Raw genomic sequence first — 25,000 nt, forward strand, 5'->3', positions numbered from 1 at the left:
GGATCAGACTACTTCCTGGAGTAGTAAACGTTGTGTACGTTACATAAGAGTCTACTGATGCGACTGGTTGTAGAGTAGCGGAAGAGCAGCTGAATCCAGTTTAAATGGATGAACATAATGATAAACAGTGAGATGCTTCGTAAAGACTCCAGATTACCAGGAGCGGAGGAATCGGTGTGTAATGTTGGCAGAACGATGTTGGACTCTGGACTGTTCTGTGGACCTCTGATGACATGATCACTCACATCTAACACACGTCAGAGTTCATCAGAATCTAAAGCAGCGTGTAACATCCTGCCAGCAGGAGGCAGCGTTACGCTCAGAGTTGTTGTGTTTCTCTGTATTATATTCATAGATGTAATATTAATATAATATTCATTGTAGACCTGGCACCATATTAATACAATACAAATCATTTCAACATGTTTTCATTAGCAGAGTTACAGTCTGAGAGAAAGGAGAAAAGTAGAACTACAAACATGGATGTAAACATGTTACATACGTGATGAGCAGAAGAGGATCGACCATCTCTAAAGTCATGTTTCACTGATGACAATAAAATATATCAACTTCAATTACTCTTCATTGAATGATATGAACATCACAAACACAGATATGAAAACAAACACTGACGGAGGTGAAGTGATTCAGGTGAAGTGATTCAGGTGAAGTGATTCAGGTGAAGTGATTCAGGTGAAGTGATTCAGGTGAAGTGATTCAGGTGAGTCACACCTGAAGCTGCCTCACTTTAACATGAATGATGATTGATTAATGCGTGTTAATACACACTGTAACCATGCTTTTTTTAGACACCCTTACTATTACCTACTGTGTGTGTGTCTGTCTCTCTCTCTCTTTCTCTCTGTATGTATGTATGTATGTATGTATGTATGTATGTATGTGTGTGTGTGTGTGTGTGTGTGTGTGTGTGTGTGCGTGTGTGTGTGTGCGTGTGTGTGTGTGCGTGTGTGTGTGTGTGTGTGTGTGTGTGTGTGTGTACTGACTGCTGCAGGCTCGTTTTACCTTTTTTCTGTTCATGGAGACAAAAGAGTCTTTTGTGGACACCTCCTTCCCCCCGCTCCTCCACCCTAACCCCCACAACCTGTGAGTCTGTATCCCCCAACAACAGCACAAGGGAGGCATAGACAGCAGGTCTTTTGGGCCAGCTGAGCACTAAGACCAGCTTGTGTTATCCAGGACTGTTAGGTTAGGTTAGGTAGTTACTTTATTAATCCCCGAGGGGAAATTTTTTCGCTACAGCAGCATACAGGAAGCAATAAGATAATAATAGAACAATAGAAAGCAATAAAAGCAGTAAAAACATAAAATATACAATATAAAATGCACAGTATATACAGTACAGTATATATCTATATATCTATATATATCATATACAAACAACCAAGAACACAGACAACAGTCTTGTTGTGTGATGGATTTTGCCAGAGGTGAGTTATTGTACAGTCTTATTGCGGCCGGCAGGAATGATCTCCTGTATCTGGAATGATCTCCTGTATCTGGAATGATCTCCTGTATCTGGAATGATCTCCTGTATCTGTCCTTGTGACAGCAGAGCTGGAGGAGTCTATTGGAGAAAGTGCTCCGCTGTCCCTGCAGCAGGTGGTGGAGAGGGTGGTCAGGATTATCCAATATGGACAATAGTTTCCTCAGTGTCCTCCTCTCCACCACCTTTTCCAGACTGTCCAGTTTGCAGCCAATGATGGAGCCGGCCTTCTTAACCAGTTTGTTAAGTCTGTTGGTGTCACCGGCTCCAATGCTGCTCCCCCAGCAGACCACAGCGAAGTATAATGCACTGGCCACAACAGACTGGTAGAACATCTCCAACATCTCGCTGCACACATTGAAGGATCGAAGTTTCCTCAAGAAAAAGAGTCGACTCATCCCCTTCTTGTAGACAGCGTTGATGTTGGTCTTCCAGTTCAGTCTGTTGTCATGGAGACACCAGGTACTTGTACTCCTCAACCATGTCCACCTCCTCTCCCAGAACTCTCAGCGGTTGTGGAGCCATCGTCTTCCTCCTGAAGTCGACCACCATCTCTCTGGTCTTGGCCACGTTCAGGAGGAGGTGATTTCTTCCCGCCCACTCCACAAAGTCCTCCACTACTGCCCTGTACTCCTCCTCCTGTCCATCCCTTATACACCGTCCACTGACTCATCCTCCTGTCCATCCATTATACACCGACCACTGCAGAGTCATCAGAGAACTTCTGCAGATGTCTTGACTCTGAGTTGTACTGGAAGTCAGTGGTGTAGAAGGTGAACAGGAAGGGAGACAGAACAGTTCCCTGAGGAGCTCCAGTACCACTGACCACCGTATCAGACAGCACACTGCCCAGATGGACAAACTGTGGTCTGCCTGTCAGGTAGTCAGTGATCCAGGAGACGGTGGACGTGTCCACCCCCACCACCCGCAGCTTCTCACTCAGCAGCAGTGGTTGGATGGTGTTGAATGCACTGGAGAAATCAAAGAAAGTGATTCTCACAGAGTCACCGGTTCCATCCAGGTGAGACTGAGCTCGTTGCAGCAGGTAGATGATGGCGTCGTCCACTCCCACATGAGGCTGGTACGCAAATTGCAGAGGGTCTAGAGAAGATTTCACCAGCGGCCTGAGGTGGGCTAAGACCAGCCTCTCCAGCACCTTCATCACATGAGATGTGAGGGCAACCGGTCGGTAGTCGTTGAGGCTGGATGGAGTCGTCTTCTTAGAGACTGGAACCAGGCAGGATGTCTTCCACAGCACCGGGACTTCCTCCTGCTTCAGGCTCAGGTTGAAGAGGTGTTGTAGGACCTCAGCCAGCTGGACGGTGCAGGTCTTCAGGACCACGGGGCTGATGCCGTCAGGCCCTGCAGCCTTGAGCTGGTGGGGTCTCTCCAGCTGTCTCCTAACCTGGCCAGTCGTCACAGAGAGGGGGGTGGGGGGAGTCATGGTGTCGATGGAGGAAGAGCCCTTCCTTAACAAACTGGTTAAGAAGGCTGGCTCCATCATTGGCTGCAATCTGGATAGTCTGGAAAAGGTGGTGGAGAGGAGGACGCTGAACAAACTATTATCCATATTGGATAATCCTGACCACCCTCTCCACCACCTGCTGCAGGGACAGAGGAGGATGTTCTCCAAAAGACTCCTCCAGCTCCGCTGTCACAAGGACAGATACAGGAGATCATTCCAGATACAGGAGATCATTCCTGCCGACCGTATTTAAACTGTGCAATAACTCACCTCTGGCAAAATACATCACGTAACAATAATACTGTTGACTGTGTTTCTTGGTTGTTTGTATATAATATATATAGATATATACTGTACTGTATATACTGTGCATTTTATATTTTATATTTATATTTTATATTTTTACTGCTATTTTACTGCTATTTTATTGCTTTTCTATTGTTCTATTATTATCTTATTGCTTCTGTATGCTGCTGTAGCGAAAAAAAATTCCCCTCGGGGATTAATAAAGTAACTACCTAACCTAAACTAACCTAGAGAAACACAGACAGTTAAAGAAACGAAGACAGCTATAGAAACACTGACAGTTATAGAAACACAGACATTATAGAAACACAGTTACAGAAACACAGACAGTTATAGAAACACACAGGTAGTTATAGAAACACAGACAGTTATAGAAACACACAGACAGATACAGAAACACAGACATTAATAGAAACACAGTCATAGAAACACAGACAGTTATAGAAACACAGTGAGTTATAGAAACACACAGACAGTTATAGAAACACAAACAGTGATAGAAACAAAGACAGTTATAGAAACACACACAGTTATAGAAACACACAGACAGGTATAGAAACACAGACAGTTATAGAAACACAGACAGTTATAGAAACACACAGACACTCATAGAAACACAGACAGTTGTAGAAACACACAGACAGTTATAGAAACACACAGTTATAGAAACACTGACAGTTATAGAAACACAGACAGTTATAGAAACACTGACAGTTATAGAAACACAGACAGTTATAGAAACACACAGTGAGTTATAGAAACACACAGACAGTTATGGAAACACACAGTGAGTTATAGAAACACACAGACAGTTACGGAAACACACAGTGAGATATAGAAACACAGACAGTTATAGAAACACTGACAGTTATAGAAACACAGACAGTTATAGAAACACTGACAGTTATAGAAACACAGACAGTTATAGAAACACACAGTGAGTTAGAGAAACACAGACAGTTAGAGAAACACTGACAGTTATAGAAACACACAGACAGTTATAGAAACACACAGACAGTTATGGAAACACACAGTGAGATACAGAAACACAGACAGTTATAGAAACACTGACAGTTATAGAAACACAGACAGTTATAGAAACACACAGTGAGTTATAGAAACACAGACAGTTATAGAAACACTGACAGTTATAGAAACACAGACAGTTATAGAAACACACAGTGAGTTATAGAAACACACAGACAGTTATGGAAACACACAGTGAGATATAGAAACACAGACAGTTATAGAAACACTGACAGTTATAGAATCACACAGACAGTTATGGAAACACACACAGTGAGATATAGAAACACAGACAGTTATGGAAACACACAGTGAGTTATAGAAACACACAGACAGTTATGGAAACACACAGTGAGATATAGAAACACAGACAGTTATAGAAACACAGACAGTTATAGAAACACTGACAGTTATAGAAACACATAGTGAGTTATAGAAACACACAGACAGTTATGGAAACACACAGTGAGATATAGAAACACAGACAGTTATAGAAACACTGACAGTTATAGAAACACAGACAGTTATAGAAACACACAGTGAGTTATAGAAACACACAGACAGTTATGGAAACACACAGTGAGTTATAGAAACACACAGACAGTTATGGAAACACACAGTGAGATATAGAAACACAGACAGTTATAGAAACACTGACAGTTATAGAAACACACAGACAGTTATGGAAACACACAGTGAGATATAGAAACACAGACAGTTATAGAAACACTGACAGTTATAGAAACACAGACAGTTATAGAAACACAAAGTGAGTTAGAGAAACACACAGACAGTTATGGAAACACACAGTGAGTTATAGAAACACACAGACAGTTATGGAAACACACAGTGAGATATAGAAACACAGACAGTTATAGAAACACTGACAGTTATAGAAACACATAGTGAGTTATAGAAACACACAGACAGTTATAGAAACACTGACAGTTATAGAAACACACAGACAGTTATAGAAACACTGACAGTTATAGAAACACACAGACAGTTATAGAAACACACTGACAGTTATGGAAACACACAGTGAGATTTAGAAACACAGACAGTTATAGAAACAATGACAGTTATAGAAACACAGACAGTTATAGAAACACACAGTGAGTTATAGAAACACACAGACAGTTATGGAAACACAGTGAGATATAGAAACACAGACAGTTATAGAAACACTGACAGTTATAGAAACACACAGACAGTTATGGAAACACACAGTGAGATATAGAAACACAGACAGTTATAGAAACACTGACAGTTACAGAAACACAGACAGTTATAGAAACACACAGTGAGTTAGAGAAATACACAGACAGTTATGGAAACACACAGTGAGTTATAGAAACACACAGACAGTTATGGAAACACACAGTAAGATATAGAAACACAGACAGTTATAGAAACACAGACAGTTATAGAAACACACAGTGAGTTAGAGAAATACACAGACAGTTATGGAAACACACAGTGAGATATAGAAACACTGACAGTTATAGAAACACAGACAGTTATAGAAACACACAGTGAGTTAGAGAAATACACAGACAGTTATGGAAACACACAGTGAGTTATAGAAACACAGACAGTTATAGAAACACACAGTGAGTTATAGAAACACACAGACAGTTATGGAAACACACAGTGAGATATAGAAACACAGACAGTTATAGAAACACACAGTGAGTTAGAGAAACACACAGACAGTTATGGAAACACACAGTGAGTTATAGAAACACACAGACAGTTATGGAAACACACAGTGAGATATAGAAACACAGACAGTTATAGAAACACTGACAGTTATAGAAACACACAGACAGTTATAGAAACACTGACAGTTATAGAAACACACAGACAGTTATAGAAACACACTGACAGTTATGGAAACACACAGTGAGATTTAGAAACACAGACAGTTATAGAAACAATGACAGTTATAGAAACACAGACAGTTATAGAAACACACAGTGAGTTATAGAAACACACAGACAGTTATGGAAACACAGTGAGATATAGAAACACAGACAGTTATAGAAACACTGACAGTTATAGAAACACACAGACAGTTATGGAAACACACAGTGAGATATAGAAACACAGACAGTTATAGAAACACTGACAGTTACAGAAACACAGACAGTTATAGAAACACACAGTGAGTTAGAGAAATACACAGACAGTTATGGAAACACACAGTGAGTTATAGAAACACACAGACAGTTATGGAAACACACAGTAAGATATAGAAACACAGACAGTTATAGAAACACAGACAGTTATAGAAACACACAGTGAGTTAGAGAAATACACAGACAGTTATGGAAACACACAGTGAGATATAGAAACACTGACAGTTATAGAAACACAGACAGTTATAGAAACACACAGTGAGTTAGAGAAATACACAGACAGTTATGGAAACACACAGTGAGTTATAGAAACACAGACAGTTATAGAAACACACAGTGAGTTATAGAAACACACAGACAGTTATGGAAACACACAGTGAGATATAGAAACACAGACAGTTATAGAAACACACAGTGAGTTAGAGAAACACACAGACAGTTATGGAAACACACAGTGAGTTATAGAAACACACAGACAGTTATGGAAACACACAGTGAGATATAGAAACACAGACAGTTATAGAAACACTGACAGTTATAGAAACACATAGTGAGTTATAGAAACACACAGACAGTTATGGAAACACAGTGAGATATAGAAACACAGACAGTTATAGAAACACTGACAGTTATAGAAACACATAGTGAGTTATAGAAACACACAGACAGTTATGGAAACACAGTGAGATATAGAAACACAGACAGTTATAGAAACACTGACAGTTATAGAAACACACAGACAGTTATGGAAACACACAGTGAGATATAGAAACACAGACAGTTATAGAAACACACAGACAGTTATGGAAACACACAGTGAGATATAGAAACACAGACAGTTATAGAAACACTGATAGTTATAGAAACACAGACAGTTATAGAAACACACAGTGAGTTAGAGAAACACACAGACAGTTATGGAAACACACAGTGAGTTATAGAAACACACAGACAGTTATGGAAACACAGTGAGATATAGAAACACAGACAGTTACAGAAACACTGACAGTTACAGAAACACTGACAGTTATAGAAACACACAGTGAGTTAGAGAAACACACAGACAGTTATGGAAACACACAGTGAGTTATAGAAACACACAGACAGTTATGGAAACACACAGTGAGATATTGAAACACAGACAGTTATAGAAACACTGACAGTTATAGAAACACTGACAGTTATAGAAACACACAGTGAGTTATAGAAACACACAGACAGTTATGGAAACACACAGTGAGTTATAGAAACACACAGACAGTTATAGAAACACTGACAGTTACAGAAACACAGACAGTTATAGAAACACACAGACAGTTATGGAAACACACAGTGAGATATAGAAACACAGACAGTTATAGAAACACTGACAGTTATAGAAACACAGACAGTTATAGAAACACAAAGTGAGTTAGAGAAACACACAGACAGTTATGGAAACACACAGTGAGTTATAGAAACACACAGACAGTTATGGAAACACACAGTGAGATATAGAAACACAGACAGTTATAGAAACACTGACAGTTACAGAAACACAGACAGTTATAGAAACACACAGACAGTTATGGAAACACACAGTGAGATATAGAAACACAGACAGTTATAGAAACACTGACAGTTATAGAAACACAGACAGTTATAGAAACACAAAGTGAGTTAGAGAAACACACAGACAGTTATGGAAACACAGTGAGTTATAGAAACACACAGACAGTTATGGAAACACACAGTGAGATATAGAAACACAGACAGTTATAGAAACACTGACAGTTACAGAAACACAGACAGTTATAGAAACACACAGTGAGTTAGAGAAATACACAGACAGTTATGGAAACACACAGTGAGATTTAGAAACACAGACAGTTATAGAAACAATGACAGTTATAGAAACAATGACAGTTATAGAAACACAGACAGTTATAGTAACACACAGTGAGTTATAGAAACACACAGACAGTTATGGAAACACAGTGAGATATAGAAACACAGACAGTTATAGAAACACTGACAGTTACAGAAACACAGACAGTTATAGAAACACACAGTGAGTTAGAGAAATACACAGACAGTTATGGAAACACACAGTGAGTTATAGAAACACACAGACAGTTATGGAAACACACAGTGAGATATAGAAACACAGACAGTTATAGAAACACTGACAGTTACAGAAACACAGACAGTTATAGAAACACACAGTGAGTTAGAGAAATACACAGACAGTTATGGAAACACACAGTGAGTTATAGAAACACACAGACAGTTATGGAAACACAGTGAGATATAGAAACACAGACAGTTATAGAAACACACAGTGAGTTAGAGAAACACACAGACAGTTATGGAAACACACAGTGAGTTATAGAAACACACAGACAGTTATGGAAATACACAGTGAGATATAGAAATACAGACAGTTATAGAAACACTGACAGTTATAGAAACACATAGTGAGTTATAGAAACACACAGACAGTTATGGAAACACACAGTGAGATATAGAAACACAGACAGTTACAGAAACACTGACAGTTACAGAAACAGTGACAGTTATAGAAACACAGACAGTTATAGAAACACACAGTGAGTTATAGAAACACACAGACAGTTATGGAAACACAGTGAGATATAGAAACACAGACAGTTATAGAAACACTGACAGTTATAGAAACACACAGTGAGTTATAGAAACACACAGACAGTTATGGAAACACACAGTGAGATATAGAAACATAGACAGTTATAGAAACACTGACAGTTATAGAAACACACAGACAGTTATAGAAACACACAGACAGTTATGGAAACACTGACAGTTATAGAAACACAGACAGTTATAGAAACACACAGTGAGATATAGAAACACAGACAGTTACTGAAACACTGACAGTTATAGAAACACACAGACAGTTATAGAAACACACAGCTGCTGCACGACTTCAACTACAATCACTGGCTGATATGAAACCTGTGCACAAAACCTGCTTGTACAATCCTGTGGAGAAATGATGGTTGAAGCAAAGTTAGATGAGACATTTTCCAGCTGGGAGTCTGCAGCCTCTCAGCGGGGCGGATTCATGATAGTCCGTCTCTGGAGCCGGAGTGTGGGGGGCGGATCAGCGGGAGGAGCCGACAGGGAGGGAGGGTGAGAACAAGACAGAGAGGGAGAGACCGAGAGACCGAGAGGCAGGAGCGGGATCGTGGAGACAGTTGCATCAGGACTTGGTTGTGTTTCCGAGGAGATGCTGTCCCCACCAAGGCGATGGACCAGAGAAACTCCGCTCACCTCGTAAGTCCTCTCTCCTGCTCTTCTCTCACCTGTCTCCTTTTCCCCTCTCCCGGTCTGCAGGACATGCAGGATGTTTTGGTCCATCACTGAGGGACTGACAGACTCTCAGTCTGGAGGTAAATCATGTCGGAGTCGTTTCAACTCGTTCCATTCCTGACACATAAAATGTTTAGTACGTAGAAATATTTCATAAAGATGACTTTCATTTATTTAATTCATCAGTTGAACTTTCTTATCACACAAAAATGACTGATGTTAACAGGATGTTATGATTAGGGTTAGTGATTAGGGTTAGTGTTAGAGGGTTAGAGTTATGATTATGGTTAGGGTAAGTGTTAGATGGTTAGGGTTAGGATTAAGGTTAGGGTTATGGTTAGAATTAGTGTGTTAGGGTTAGGATTAGGATTAGTGTTAGTGTTAAAGGGTTATGATTATGGATAGGATTAGGGTTATGATTATGATTAGGGTTAAGGTTAGTGATAGGATTAGGGTTTGGTTTAGTGTTAGAGGATTAGGGTTAAGGTTAGTGATAGGATTAGGGTTAGGGTTAGGGTTAGGCCTTAGGTTTAGTTTTAGGGGTTAGGGTTATGGTTAATGTCCTGTTAGCATCCTGTTAGCATTCTGCTAACTTTCTGTTAAGAACAGGATGTTAACCCTAACCCTAACCCCTAACCCTAACCCCTAACACTAACCCTAACACTAAAATTATTTTAACAGCAGTAAATGGAAAGAGAGCAAATTACCTGTAAAATCATTCGCCATAAAAGAATTACAAAAACAATCAGCACTGATATTCATTGTTATTTGCAGCCCTAAATATTAGTCATATGTTAAAATGAAATGTTAATTTAAATTGTATTGAAATAACTTTCAAGTCAGAATTATAAGCATCATTTTAACATGATTAGGAGTTTGACTTTTATTCCTTCATGGATTAATTCAGATAGTCCAAAGAGGTCATAAATCATCTGTAGTCTGAGTCGGACTGGACAGAACCGGACTCTGGTTCGTATCGGTCCTCGGTAGTCATGGCAGCAGTCTGAACTGTAGAGGAGAACTCGTCTCTGTTGATGAATGGTCATTTGTTCGTGGGTTGGCTGTTTGAAATTATCATCAAATGTATTTGAATTGAACCTCCAGTTCATTTAACATATGGTTGGTTCTCTAACTGATTTTTTTTTTTTTTTAAGTATTTCATTCCCCTGACGATCAGTTCTATAGGTTTGTGTTGTTTCCTGAGACAGTGTGATTGTCAGGAAGTTATTTCACCGTGACGATGTGTGCTTGTTCTTCAGCTTTCTAAATGAATCCACGGTGAAACCAACCCGGCAGGTTGAATCTGCGTTTGCAGGCTGCAGTGACTCGACTCAGTGGTCACACTGTGTCCTGTGTGTGAAATGTGAGGCGATCAGCATCACATTTCAGTCTGCTGATTGGACCTGATTAGTGAAACAGTAGTCGGCGTTGGTGTCGTGTTCTGCAGCAGTCTGAGGTCAGACAGAGCCGCGGGCCTCACGGTCTGGTACAGAACATTTCAGGTCTCTTCATGTCATCGTGGTGGATTGGACTCTCCACTCCAGCAACTCAACATCAGTGGTGCTGCGGGTTCTCTCTGCAGGACAGAAATATCTCAACAACTTCCTCCCAGGAAGGTTTCTAGTCAGTCAACCTTAAACAGTAACCGACCTCCATGAAAGCAGAGGGAGCCATTGTTTGACTGTCAGATTTCATTTGAGAATGAGTTTAGTCGACTGAATAAACAGCATGCAGATATTGTAATAAACACCACACAGATATTGTAATAAACAGCATACAGATGTTGTAATAAACACCACACAATATTGTAATAAACACCATGCAGACATTGTATGAACCACTGACTGGTGTCAAATGGTGGCTCCACACCAGCAGCTCAGAACATCAGCAGGGTTCTGTAGCTCGCTGTGAGGATGGATCAGAGGCTGCTGCTGGGCCGGGTGCAGTGAATCAGGGGTCACGGGCCTCAGATATGACTGAAATTCCTCAAACAGTCCAAGCTGCCTACCTGGAAGCACGTCTTCACTTTTACACAGAGGTTAAAAGTTTGTTTGTGTTTGTGAAAGGAGGAATAGGAGGAGAAGGAGCAGGCCACACTCCAGATGTTTCTGCAGTTCAAGGAAAGCGGTGACTCGGTGTCAGGAAGAGGTCAAACCTTGTGTTCCCCAGAGAAGGCGGTGGTGTTTCTGGATCATGTTTCTATCTGGTTTCTTCTTTGGAGAGTTTTAACATCATTTGTGTTCACAGACGATGGTTTTCACAAGTGTTCCTGAGCCCTTGCAGTGATTTCCACTCCAGAATAGTGTGTTTTTAATGCAGTGCTGCCTGAGGGCCCGAAGATCACCACCATCCAATATTGGTTTCCAGCCTTGTCCCTTGTGTTCAGAGATTTCTCCAGATTCTCTGAATCTTTTAATGATATTATGAACCGTAGACGATGAAATCCACTAATTCTTTGTAGTTTTATGTTGAGGAACATTATTCTTAGATTGTTGAACTATTTTTCCACAGTCTTTCACAGAGTGGTGAACCTCTCCCCATCTTCACTGCTGAGAGACTCTGCCTCTCTGAAATGATAATTTTATACCCAATCATGTTACTGATCTGTTGCCGTGGTAACCTCATTAGTTGACAGATGTTCCACCAGATGTTTTATTTTTTAGCTTTACACAATGTTTCCAGTCTTTTTTGAGGTGTGTTGCTGCCATCAAATACAAAATTAGCATTTATTTTTCATAAAACAATAACATTTCAACATTTGATATGTTGTTTTCAGTTTATTTTCAGTTAAATATGGGTTTGTGATTTGCAAATTATTGCATTCTGTTGTTTTTTACACTTCAGACAGTGTCCCAACTCTTTTGGAACAATAGAACTGCAGTCGAATGGGGCCATGTGGACATGAACCTTTAGAGTGCAGCCTGTGAGAGGGGCGGTGAAGAGTATCGTGTGTGTGTGTGTGTGTGTGTGTGTGTGTGTGTGTGTGTGTGTGTGTGTGTGTGTGTGTAACCTGGTATGCCTTTGTGAACGTGTTGTATTTACTTTAGCAGCACCCGCTGCTGCTGAGTACTTCCAGAAGTTCATGTTGGCAGAGATGGCTGAGTCTGAGTCCAACAACAGATCCACAGGCTGCTGCTGTCTGGATCCTCACCACCGACTGTCTGGATCCTCACCACTGTCTGTCTGGATCCTCACCACCTTCTGTCTAGTTCCTCACCACTGTCTTTCTGGATCACCTCAACACCTTCTGTGTTGATCCTCACCACAGTCTCGAGATAGTGGTCCTGCTGCTGTCTGTCCACGGTGGTCCACAGCAGGATTTCCTGCCATGATGATGACTCAGGCTCTCCAGATGATCAGCAGTATGAGCAGTGCAGAGGGGCTTCACATCACCAGTGAAGGACAATGAGCAGGAAGGAAATGTGAAGAGAGCATGTGTGTATTGTCTTTCATTATGAAGGCCAGTTAATAGAAAGGCACCAGAAAAATGACAAAATTAAACAATGAGCTGAGCATTTGTGAAACTTTTCTTCAGTCTGCTTTTAATTTCATCCTTTGGGAGACTTTGAGAGAGTCTAAATGTTTGCTTCACTCAGTAGACAGATGGACTTGAGATGTTTTAGATGAAGTGTTTCACAGCACTTTAATGGACACTTTACTGTTAATGAAGAGAATTGTGTCTGTTTTAATACAGTTACTGATCTGTTGCCAGGTATAGTTTTTTACTTTACACAACTTTTCAATTATATCTTGTATAATGAGATTTACAAATCATTGCCTTCTGTTTTATTTACATTTTACACAGCATCCCAACGGATTCAGAAAGCTTGTTGTTGAGTTGGACATGAACTTTTTTCTTACGTTTTCTGTGGCTCTACAAAACAGTGTTTTGTGTGTGTGTGTGTGTGTGTGTGTGTGTGTGTGTGTGTGTGTGTGTGTGTGTGTGTGTGTGTGTGTATGTGTGTGCGTGCGTGCGTGCGTGCGTGCGTGCGTGTGTGTGTGTATGTGTGTTTGTATCTTGCGTGTGTGTGTGTTGTGTTGTAACTGCTGCAGGTCTGTGAGGAGATGGCTGTGCACCAGGCGTCACTCTCTGTGGATTCTACTCATCCTGCTCATGGTCTGTGTTGCCATTCAGACGTTTGTTGCCCGCCAGGCCAGGTAGAGTCTGAGTCACGGCACCGACCGGTCCAAACGTTCACCACATTCAGCTGTCAGTAACTAGCAGAGGAATTGGAGATAATCCCGTCTACATACACATCCTGGAAACTCTTAATACCAAATCTGAACCACTGAGAGAAAGTGGAATCTAAAGATGAAGGAGGAAATAAGTGATTATTGCAGATCAGAGCCAGAGGTGATGCAGATAAAGATTTGAAATGATTTTTAAAGTGGTAAAGATGACTTTCTGTATAATGTTGGGTTTTAATAGTTGAGGAGGAGAGGGAAGATCTATGTACTGACGCAATAAACTTTCCAGCTGCAAGAAAATACATTGATTGATGATTATGACATGTTCAAGTGTTTTCAGCAAAGAATGTTATTGTTAGAACTATAAAACTTTATATGATTATTTATCAGTCACAGGCAGCCTTCCTCAACACCGACCCTTCCTCAACCCCGACCCTTCCTCAACTCTGACCCTTCCTCAACCCCGACCCTTCCTCAACCTCAACACTTCCTCAACTCTTACCCTTCCCCAACCCTTCCTTAACCCCAACCTCAACCCTTCCTCAACCTCAACTCTTCCCCTCTCCCAACCCTTCCTCTTCCTCAACCCTTCCTCAATCCTGACCCTTCCCCAACCCGACCCTTCCTCAACCCTTCCTCAACCTCAACTCGTCCCCTTACCCAACCCTTCCTCAACCTCAACTCTTCCTCAACCTCAACCCTTCCTTAACCCCAACCCTTCCTCAACCTCAACACTTCCTCAACTCTTCCCCTTCCCCAACCCTTCCTTAACCCCAACCTCAACCCTTCCTCAACCTCAACTCTTCCCCTTACCCAACCCTTCCTCAACCTCAACTCTTCCTCAACCTCAACCCTTCCTCAACCTCAATTCTTCCCTTTCCCCAATCCTTCCTCAACCTCAACTCTTCCTCAACCTCAACCCTTCCTGAACTCTTTCACAACCCTTCCCCAACCTCAACCCTTCCTGGAGCCTCACTAGAATTTTGGAACACACAATGACAGCAGCAACATACTCGGTTTAACGCAGCATCCAGTGATCAAACTCAGGGTTCATTAAGTTGAATGCAAAGTTCTGTGTGCCTGAGCCTTGGTCACGTATACGGTAGCATCCTGAGTGCACCCCCCCACACCACACCACCACCACTACCACTACCACCACCACCACCTGACACACATAGAGCAGGTGTGTTTTACAGGATGTGAGCTCTTTTAGAACCAGCAGCATTTCAATATTCAGAACCTTTGGTTTATGACATCATCTTTTCTGGGAAGAACACACTCAAATACAACTCAAAAATATTTATATATGTATATCTATCTATATATATATATATATATATATATATATATAGATATACATCATGTTGCATCATGTTGCATCATACTGACAGTGTCTCGTACTTTTTCCAGAAATGACAAGCTGACAGGACTCCCACATCTGAGGTTTCCTGTCAACAAACAGAACCTGTTCCCCGCTTTGCCCACCGAATGGGTCAGCCTCCAGCCGGAGTCTTCACCGACAGCACAGCAGGTCATCAAGTCACTGCAGACAGAACGGACTGCAGCTCCTCTTCATCAGCTGAGAAGAGGAAATAAAGTCTTCAATCTTTCTACAGGCTTCCAGATGGAAGAAAGAAAAGTTTCACCCCACGAGTTGCTTTTAAAGCTCGCTGACGGGCCGAGTCGTGAACCCCCCAACTCTTCGGTCCTCCACGGTACCAGGAAAGGACTGAATGGCCAAACGCTCGTCAACACGTCCACCACATCCATTTTTTTAGAGCCTCATATGAACAGAGTTTACACAGAAGCATCCTGCCAACCCAAGTCTCACATTGTTTTCCTCAAGACACACAAGACCGCCAGTAGCACTATCCTAAACATCCTGTATCGCTACGGCGACAGCAGGAACCTGACCTTCGCCCTCCCGCTCAACAAACACAGCCAGCTGTTCTACCCGTTCTTCTTCACTTCGCACTTCGTGGAAGGCGTCAGCAGCAGAGCCGTGAGAAACTTCCACATCATGTGCAACCACATGAGGTTCAGGAAGTCAGAGGTGAGCTTCATCACAGAACCATTCAAGTTGTTGAGTTTTGACAAGGGTTTTTGATTTACGTTGGTTAATTTAGGAAACCAGAACTGTGTCTATCAGATCCAGACGGGCTCAGACAAGCCGGTACATGGGGGTCCCTGATGGGGCTGAGGGAGCTTTGGAGTCCATGTCATCATTTACGTGGACCACATGGTGTCCACATACAACAGGAGTCTCCAACACGTAGCTCCTCCCACTTCTGAGTATCTCTCGACCTTTCAAATTAAAGCCCTTCAGTTTCACACAGGGTATTATATTTATACATTTTAGGGATCCAGAAGACAACAGACAGGAACTTGTATGCGTTGAACCCACTTTGGTCAGTGGTGAGTTGCCACGTGAAGCCTCTTAGTGCAGTCAGGATGTGTGCTATGTGTTCAGCATCTTTCTCCTGAACTCTCACTTCGTTTTGCATGTCTTAGGTGGCGAAGGTGATGCCTGGAGATACCTTCTACTTCTCCATCCTCAGAAACCCTGTGGCTATGATGGAGTCCATCTTTATATACTTCAAGAGCATCCCAGCCTTCCAGAAGACTCACAGCTTGGACGACTTCTTCGACAGCAGCTGGAAAAGCTTCAACGCATCGCTGACTAACAACCACTATGCCCACAATGTCCTGGCTTTTGACTTTGGGTTTGACAACAATGTTGTTGCCGGTGCTGATGACCTGAACAACAGAGCCACCGACGCCATCGCGGCCATAGATCAGGACTTCCACCTCATTCTTATCTCTGAATACTTTGATGAGTCCATGATCTTACTCAAGCACGCCCTCTGCTGGTCTTTGGAAGATGTGGTTTCCTTTCGGCTCAACAGTCGCAGTGAACGAACTCGTCGGTCGCTCTCACCAGAAACGGCAGAGAAAATCAGGAGGTGGAACGCTTTAGACTGGAGGATTTACCTGCACTTTAACGCCACCTTCTGGCACAAGGTGGATACTGTGGTTGGCCCAGAAAAGATGAGGAGGGAGGTGTCTCAGTTGAGAGAGCTGCAGGCCGAGCTGGCCAACACCTGCCTGACAGATGGGGGTGCAGTGGATCCGTCTCAGGTAAAAGACGCCGGGCTGAAGCCGTTCCAGTACGGAGCCGCTGTCATTCAGGGATATAACTTAAACCCACAGCTAGACCAACAAAGCAAAACCAAATGTCAGAGACTCATAACTCCTGAACTGCAGTACACAGAGCGTCTGTATACACGGCAGTTCCCAGAAGCAGCTGCTCAGCACAGACGACCAACAAACATACGTGTTCCTCAGCATCAACGCTCAGGCAGAGCTGCTCTGATGAGACCGGTTCTGGAGAGAGGAGTCCGTCGCAGACTCACCTGGAGACACAGCTTCTCACATCTCAGTCACCAGGAGGCTTCCAGGAGGTCCATGCTACCTCACACAGAAGCACGTCAAAAAACACACGTGTCGTGACTCACGCTGCGACATGTCACACTGAGAGGGGTGAAAGGGACCAATCCGTCTGATGCTCATCGTCTATAAAACCAGGTAACATCTTCTGTTTCTAAAGTCTTACCAGGAGAGAAGCTTCTCTGGAGGTGGTGCTGCAGGAATAAACCTAAGGTCCTCATCTGCTCGTTATCGAGGCAAGTTTCATCCTCCTCTGACACCCTGTTGTTCAAATGACGTTGTCCGTGCCTTCGAGTAGAGACGTCATAGTTTGGACAACTAACCTTCATGGTTCCCACTAAGGAGCACAATGAGAACAGTTACATTGTACCGTCTCTCTTTAACATACACAGCAGGAGGAACCATGATGTTTGCCTTGTTTAAATATTGGAAGCATCTCGGTTCTGTCCAAAGTGAGGACTGGGATGAGTAGTCCAATAAATGACCTCCTCAGTCCTTTCCTGACCTCTATTGCTTGACTCTTGATCCCATTGGAAAACATGATAAGGTCAAGGAAAGATGAGAAGGAGAATTCATGAGGACTTTGGAAAGGAGAACCGCCATGTTCAGAGGATCCGACTCCACTTACACGAGGCTACATAGTTATGACGAGTTAAACAATAAAATAAAAATATCCTGACAGCTGTCATTAATACTCAGCCTCTCTGAGGATGGACACTGGATCAATATTTTACCTGCAGCTGACAAACTGTGACTGAGAGACCTGTCTGATGTGAAAACAGCAGTTTCATATCACCTTTGTTCCTCCCGTTAGATCCATCTGATCTGTTTCAGGCAGATTCCTTCATGAAGTTACTGATGTGGTTCCAACTGTGTCTGTGGAGACGCTCATATGGATCCTGCTGCAGCATGATGCTGCAGGTTTTTAATAAACTCAGAGGAAAGATTCCCACAAACAGCTGCAAGCAACAAACTAAACTTAGTAAAGTTAAACTTTTTATGGACATTTCTGTTTGTAACAATGTAAAACTGTAGAGCAATGTGACCGAGGCCGAACGACACATGAAAGGTGTTCTGCGGTTTCAGGATGATCTGTGTGAACCTTCCACAACTAAAAACAGAAAACTGATACGTTTTTACTCTTTATAAACTTTATGAACCATCAAGTTGCTGGCCTGAAATGTGTCGCATTAAATGTTGCGGCCACAAGGAAGGATGGTCTGGTGTATCTTCTGCTAAAGGAGATAGGAAAAGAAGCATTGAAGCTCCTTTCCTTAGCATTTTAACAATTCCAACCCACTGAGGAAATGTACTATTCGAATGTACCCCTGGTCTCTCCAGTAGCAAACAGGTCAAAGGACACCATGTTGAGGAGCCCTGATCTGAGTTACTGACCGTCTTCATGTTGTCTGAGTTGTTCGGTGTGTTTGATATGTGAATAATGGGATTCCTATTTATTTCTGATGAAGTTTCATGTCTGTTGTTCAGTGACTCCATTGTTCCATATAAAGACGGTGATTTTCAGGACCAAAATAACATCAAAGAGACGTGAAGATGTGAAGTGAGATGAGTTAAAATGTCGAGAGGAGATCAGTTGTTTCTGGTTTCCTGTTTTTCATCAGAGAACATTTCTGTGGAGTCAAACCTGTTTCATGTTGTTGTGTACAACATCTGACTCGGGTGTACTTTTTATTAGAGTGAGCTCTGTTTCCATAGCAACACATGGGGATGTGTTGCTATGGAAACAGACTAACAACTGGAAAACAATCAGTCGCGTCAGTAGACTCTTACTATGTAATGTTTACTACTCCAGGAAGTCATCCGACCCTGAGCAACCACCTAGCAACAGAGGATTTCTAGTCTCCAACTGAATAAATACAGAACATAGAAACACTAAACTGCTCAGCTAGCTTAGTCTGGTTGGAACAAAGATATCTGATGAATAAAGATATCTGATGAACAAAGATATCTGATGAACAAAGATATCCATGGACTCGTGTGTTTTTAACATTTTAGCTCCGTGTCATGTGTTCAAACCAAACCGGTCCAGCTAGCCGCCGCTAGGACTGTAAGTACATGACTATCCGTGGTGTTACGGTACGGGTGCTCGGAGCGACCAAAAAGGACCAAAAGAGACCCGACTTCACCAAATGGGTCTTTAATAGATCTCTGGGGCAGAGCTACTGGTTGTATAAACTGTATTTCATTTATGTCTCTTTTAATTTATATTACCCAGCTGATAAAAAAATAAAGTTAAACTGCATATGACTGAAGAACATCTAATAATGTGACTTCTGGAAGAAAATTCTTCTGCTTTCTTGACGGAAGACTGAAAACAAATGTTCATTATTATGATTCCAGGTGAGCTGTTTCAGGTCTGTGAGGAGTTACCAGCTCGTGTTCACATTGATGTTTAAGTTACATTACATTTAGCTGACACTTTTATCCAAAGCGACTTACAACACACAATTTTAGGGTTCAGTGTCTTGCTCAAGGACACTTAGGCATGTGGACAGGAGGAGCTGGGAATCAAACCACCAACCGTACAATTAGTATGCAAACCACTCTACCAACTGAGCTACAGCCTCCCATGTTCACTTTCATGTTGATGTTGATGTTGACGTTCATGTTGACGTTCATGTTGATGTTGACATTGATGCTCATGTTGATGTTAATGTTGATTTTGATGTTGACGTTGATGTTGATGTTGACGTTCATGTTGATGTTGACGTTCATGTTGGTGTTGATGCTGACGTTGACGTTGATGTTCATGTTTATGTTCATGTTGACGTTCATGTTGATGTTGACGTTTCATGTTGATGTTGATGTTGATGTTGACGTTGATGTTGACATTGGCGTTGAAGTTGACGTTCATGTTCATGATGAGGTTCATGTTGACGTTGATCTTGATGTTCATGTTGATGTTGACGATGTTCATGATGTTGACGTTGACGTTCATGTTCATGCTGACGTTGATGTTGACATTGACGTTGATGTTGATGTTGATGTTGACGTTGATGTTGATATTGACGTTGATGTTGACGTTCATGTTGACGTTGACGTTCATGTTGATGTTGACGTTGATTTTGATGTTGACGTTGATGTTCATGATGTTGACGTTGACGTTGAAGTTCATGTTGACGGTCATGTTGATGTTGACGTTGATTTTGATGTTCACGTTGATTTTGATGTTCACGTTCATGTTGACGTTGACGTTCATGTTCATGTTGATGTTGATGTTGATGCTCATGCTCATGTTGATGTTGACATTGATGTTGATGTTGGCGTTCATGTTTATGTTGATGTTCATGTTTATGTTGACGTTGATGTTGACATTGATGTTGATGTTGACGTTGGCGTTCATGTTTATGTTGATATTCATGTTTATGTTGACGTTGATGTTTATGTTGATGTTGATGTTGACATTGATTTTGATGTTGACGTTGACGTTGATGTTAATGTTGACGTTGACGTTCATGTTGATGTTGACGTTCATGTTGATGTTGACGTTGATTTTGATGTTGATGTTGATTTTCATGTTGATGTTGACGTTCATGTTAACGTTGACGTTCATGTTGATGTTGACGTTGATTTTGATGTTGACGTTGACGATGTTCATGTTCATGTTGACGTTCATGTTTATGTTGACTTTGATGTTGATGTTGATGTTCATGTTGATGTTAACGTTGACGTTGATGTTCATGTTGACGTTAACGTTCATGTTGAGGTTGACGTTGATTTTGATGTTGATGTTGATGTTGATTTTCATGTTGATGTTAACGTTCATGTCAACGTTGACGTTCATGTTGATGTTGACGTTGATTTTGATGTTGACGTTGATGTTCATGTTCATGTTGACGTTGACGTTGAAGTTCATGTTGACGGTCATGTTGATGTTGATGTTGACGTTGACGTTCATGTTGATGTTGATGTTGATGTTGATGCTCATGCTCATGTTGATGTTGATGTTGACGTTCATGTTCATGTTTATGTTGACGTTGATGTTTATGTTGATGTTGATGTTGATGTTGACATTGATTTTGATGTTGACGTTGACATTGATGTTAATGTTGACGTTGACGTTCATGTTGACGTTGATGTTCATGTTGATGTTGACGTTGATTTTGATGTTGACGTTGATGTTCATGTTGACGTTCATGTTGATGTTGACGTTTCATGTTGATGTTGATGTTGATGTTGACGTTGATGTTGACGTTGACGTTGAAGTTGACGTTCATGTTCATGTTGAGGTTCATGTTGACGTTGATCTTGATGTTCATGTTGATGTTGACGATGTTCATGATGTTGACGTTGACGTTCATGTTCATGCTGACGTTGATGTTGACATTGACGTTGATGTTGATGTTGATGTTGACGTTGATGTTGATATTGACGTTGATGTTGACGTTGATGTTGACGTTGACGTTCATGTTGATGTTGATGTTGATTTTCATGTTGATGTTGAAGTTGATTTTCATGTTGATGTTAACGTTCATGTCAACGTTGACGTTTATGTTGATGTTGACATTGATGTTCATGTTGATGTTGACGTTGAAGTTCATGTTGACGGTCATGTTGATGTTGACGTTGATTTTGATGTTCACGTTGATTTTGATGTTCACGTTCATGTTGACGTTGACATTCATGTTCATGTTGATGTTGATGCTCATGCTCATGTTGATGTTGACATTGATGTTGATGTTGACGTTGGCGTTCATGTTTATGTTTATGTTGATGTTCATGTTTATGTTGACGTTGATGTTTATGTTGATGTTGATGTTGACATTGATTTTGATGTTGACGTTGATGTTGATGTTAATGTTGACGTTGACGTTCATGTTGATGTTGACGTTCATGTTGATGTTGACGTTGATTTTGATGTTGATGTTGATTTTCATGTTGATGTTGACGTTCATGTTAACGTTGACGTTCATGTTGATGTTGATGTTGATTTTCATGTTGATGTTGATTTTGATGTTGACGTTGACGATGTTCATGTTCATGTTGACGTTCATGTTTATGTTGACTTTGATGTTGATGTTGATGTTCATGTTGATGTTAACGTTGACATTGATGTTCATGTTGACGTTGACGTTCATGTTGAGGTTGACATTGATTTTGATGTTGTTGATTTTGATGTTGATGTTAACGTTCATGTCAACGTTGACGTTCATGTTGATGTTGACGTTGATTTTGATGTTGACGTTGATGTTCATGTTGATGTTGACGTTGAAGTTCATGTTGACGGTCATGTTGATGTTAATGTTGACGTTGACGTTGACGTTGATGCTCATGCTCATGTTGATGTTGACATTGATTTTGATGTTCACATTGATTTTGATGTTCACGTTCATGTTGACGTTGACGTTCATGTTGATGTTGATGTTGACGTTGATGCTCATGCTCATGTTGATGTTGACATTGATGTTGATGTTGACGTTCATGTTCATGTTTATGTTGACGTTGATGTTCATGTTCATGTTTATGTTGACGTTGATGTTTATGTTGATGTTGATGTTGACATTGATTTTGATGTTGACGTTGACGTTGATGTTGATGTTTACATTGATTTTGACATTGATGTTCTTGTTCCTGCATCTTCACATTAGTTTAATCACATTTAGATCAACTCAGTGTTTTCACACGAAGTTCAGTTCAGTTCAGACTGATGAGGACAGACTGAAAAGGACAGACTGATGTGAACAGACTAGAGAGGACAGACTCAAGGGAACAGGACAGAATGATGGCGACAGGAAAGACTGAAGAGGACAGACTGATCAGGACAGATTGATGAAGACGACAGGCTGATGAGGACAGGTCAGACTGAAAAGGACAGGAAAGACTGAAGAGGACAAACTGATGATGACAGGACAGAATAAAGTAAAATAAATATATTTTTACTGCTATTTTACTGCTATTTTATTGCTTTTCTATTGTTCTATTATTATCTTATTGCTTCTGTATGCTGCTGTAGCGAAAAAATTTCCCCTCGGGGATTAATGAAGTAACTACCTAACTTAACCTAACCTAACCTAAAGAGGACAGGAAAGACTGACGAGGACAGACTGATGAGGACAGGACAGACTGAAAAGGACAGACTGAAACACGGTGAACTTCATTACAGCTTCCTCCTGCAGCTGAACTTCATTACAGCTTCCTCCTGCAGCTGAACTCTACCTGGTGAAGAAGTTCTCAGTGAACATCATCTCCAGTGAAGAAAAGAGTTTCAGAAGACAAATGAACAGAAAGTGAGAGGATTGAACCACGAGAGGGAGCTCTTGTTCATTTTTTGTCCCACAGCCACTTCAGTACTGTTGCATGGAACAAAGTGGAAGTCTGCCCCCTGGTGTTCGGAAGTTGTTATTACACTAATAAACAGTTTTCTGATCCTGTTCTTGTTAATGAGAGGAGCTGCTGCCCAGCGTGTGACGTGTGTTTGCTCCGGCACACGAGCACGGTCTGTGTGTGTGTGTGTGTGTGTGTGTGTGTGTGTGTGTGTGCGTGTGTGTGTGTGTGTGTGTGTGTGTGTGTGTGTGTGTGTGTGTGTGTGTGTGTGTGTGGCAGCAGTACTTCTAATCTCTGCAGTCTTTGCTGAGGAACAATCCTGTTTTCATTTTGCTCTCCAGGAGAATCAAACTAACAGGATGAACTCTTTCATCCTTTTCCTCCATCATGATGTTTTACATCAGTGAATGTGTCTGCAAATTGTTCCTTCTTCTTTGTGTTTAAAGATAAAAAAAACTCTGAAAAGGTTTTATCCTGATAAAACCTGAGCAGCCATTAATGTCCACTGATCCAGCAGCATTGGTTCTGACAGCTGACAGATTATTTATGATGGTATTTATAGATTTCATTTCAACACAACATAGACATAACAGAGTCTCTCTGCTACTATTATTTATCTTTTCTGCAATTTAAGCTTTCTTAAAAAGTATGAGATGATATCAGTGACACCTCCAATGTACTTGGATCAGATATTCGTGGTGTCACGCATCACTAGTCATCATCATCCTGCTTCTCTTTAAAAGGAGGATGAAGGGGCGCTTCCCACTTAACTCAAACTCTTTTGAAATTATCTGTTGAACTATGACTATTAACAACAATAATTATAATAATAATAACAATTACAATAATAATAATAATAATACTAATATTAATAATAATACTACTACTACTAATAATAATAATAATAATAATGATTGAGTGGTTTGCTCTTTTTCACTTTTTCCTTTCCTGGTCAGCCAACTGCATTCTCATGTGTTCCCATGTTATCTCCAGTTTGAGCTTCTGGTTGTTAAAGATATTCTGACGTCCCACCAAGTGTTTTCAATTATTCCCACAAAAACTCAACGTTTAGAGCAGCAAAACATAATTTAAGAAAGACCAGGAACAACCTCCGAAAGCACATTTATCAGCAGCACACAACTCCCCCAAATACACAAACACAGCAAATCAGGCAGTCAGTGAACAGTGTTGACCCACTGGAGATGCACACAAAACCTAACACACACAAAACCTAACACACACACAACCTAAGACACACACAACCTAACACACACAACCTAACACACACACACACACAAAACCTAACAC

The 25,000-nt window shown here is 41.2% G+C and overlaps 3 protein-coding genes across 3 annotated transcripts in view; 1 reads left to right on the forward strand and 2 right to left on the reverse strand.

The window, feature by feature from the left end:
* gal3st2 (galactose-3-O-sulfotransferase 2) overlaps window positions 1–17,470 on the forward strand; it is a 34,369-nt gene extending 16,899 nt beyond the window's left edge. Inside the window, exons 2-7 of the mRNA XM_069166504.1 lie at window positions 12,820–12,949; window positions 13,826–13,930; window positions 15,371–15,491; window positions 15,577–15,613; window positions 15,646–16,013; window positions 16,472–17,470. Of these exons, the coding sequence (XP_069022605.1) occupies window positions 12,820–12,949; window positions 13,826–13,930; window positions 15,371–15,491; window positions 15,577–15,613; window positions 15,646–16,013; window positions 16,472–17,470 (1,760 nt within the window). The remainder of the gene's footprint in view (window positions 1–12,819; window positions 12,950–13,825; window positions 13,931–15,370; window positions 15,492–15,576; window positions 15,614–15,645; window positions 16,014–16,471) is intronic.
* Window positions 17,471–20,139: 2,669 nt separating this feature from the next.
* On the reverse strand, window positions 20,140–21,392 carry LOC138208546 (asparagine-rich protein-like). Its single transcript, XM_069166506.1, has 2 exons — window positions 20,216–21,392; window positions 20,140–20,156 (listed from the first exon to the last, which is right to left on the reverse strand). The coding sequence occupies exons 1-2, from the start codon at window positions 21,390–21,392 to the stop codon at window positions 20,140–20,142; spliced, it is 1,194 nt and encodes a 397-aa protein (XP_069022607.1).
* Window positions 21,393–22,424: 1,032 nt separating this feature from the next.
* Window positions 22,425–22,887, reverse strand: LOC138208547 (asparagine-rich protein-like). The gene is made up of 2 exons (XM_069166507.1): window positions 22,477–22,887; window positions 22,425–22,433 (listed from the first exon to the last, which is right to left on the reverse strand). The coding sequence occupies exons 1-2, from the start codon at window positions 22,885–22,887 to the stop codon at window positions 22,425–22,427; spliced, it is 420 nt and encodes a 139-aa protein (XP_069022608.1).
* Window positions 22,888–25,000: the final 2,113 nt, after the last annotated feature.

This window comes from Embiotoca jacksoni, unplaced genomic scaffold (genome assembly GCF_022577435.1).
Source record: "Embiotoca jacksoni isolate LCO1_2020_lvr unplaced genomic scaffold, fEmbJac1.0.p SCAF_39, whole genome shotgun sequence".
NCBI lineage: Eukaryota > Metazoa > Chordata > Actinopteri > Embiotocidae > Embiotoca > Embiotoca jacksoni.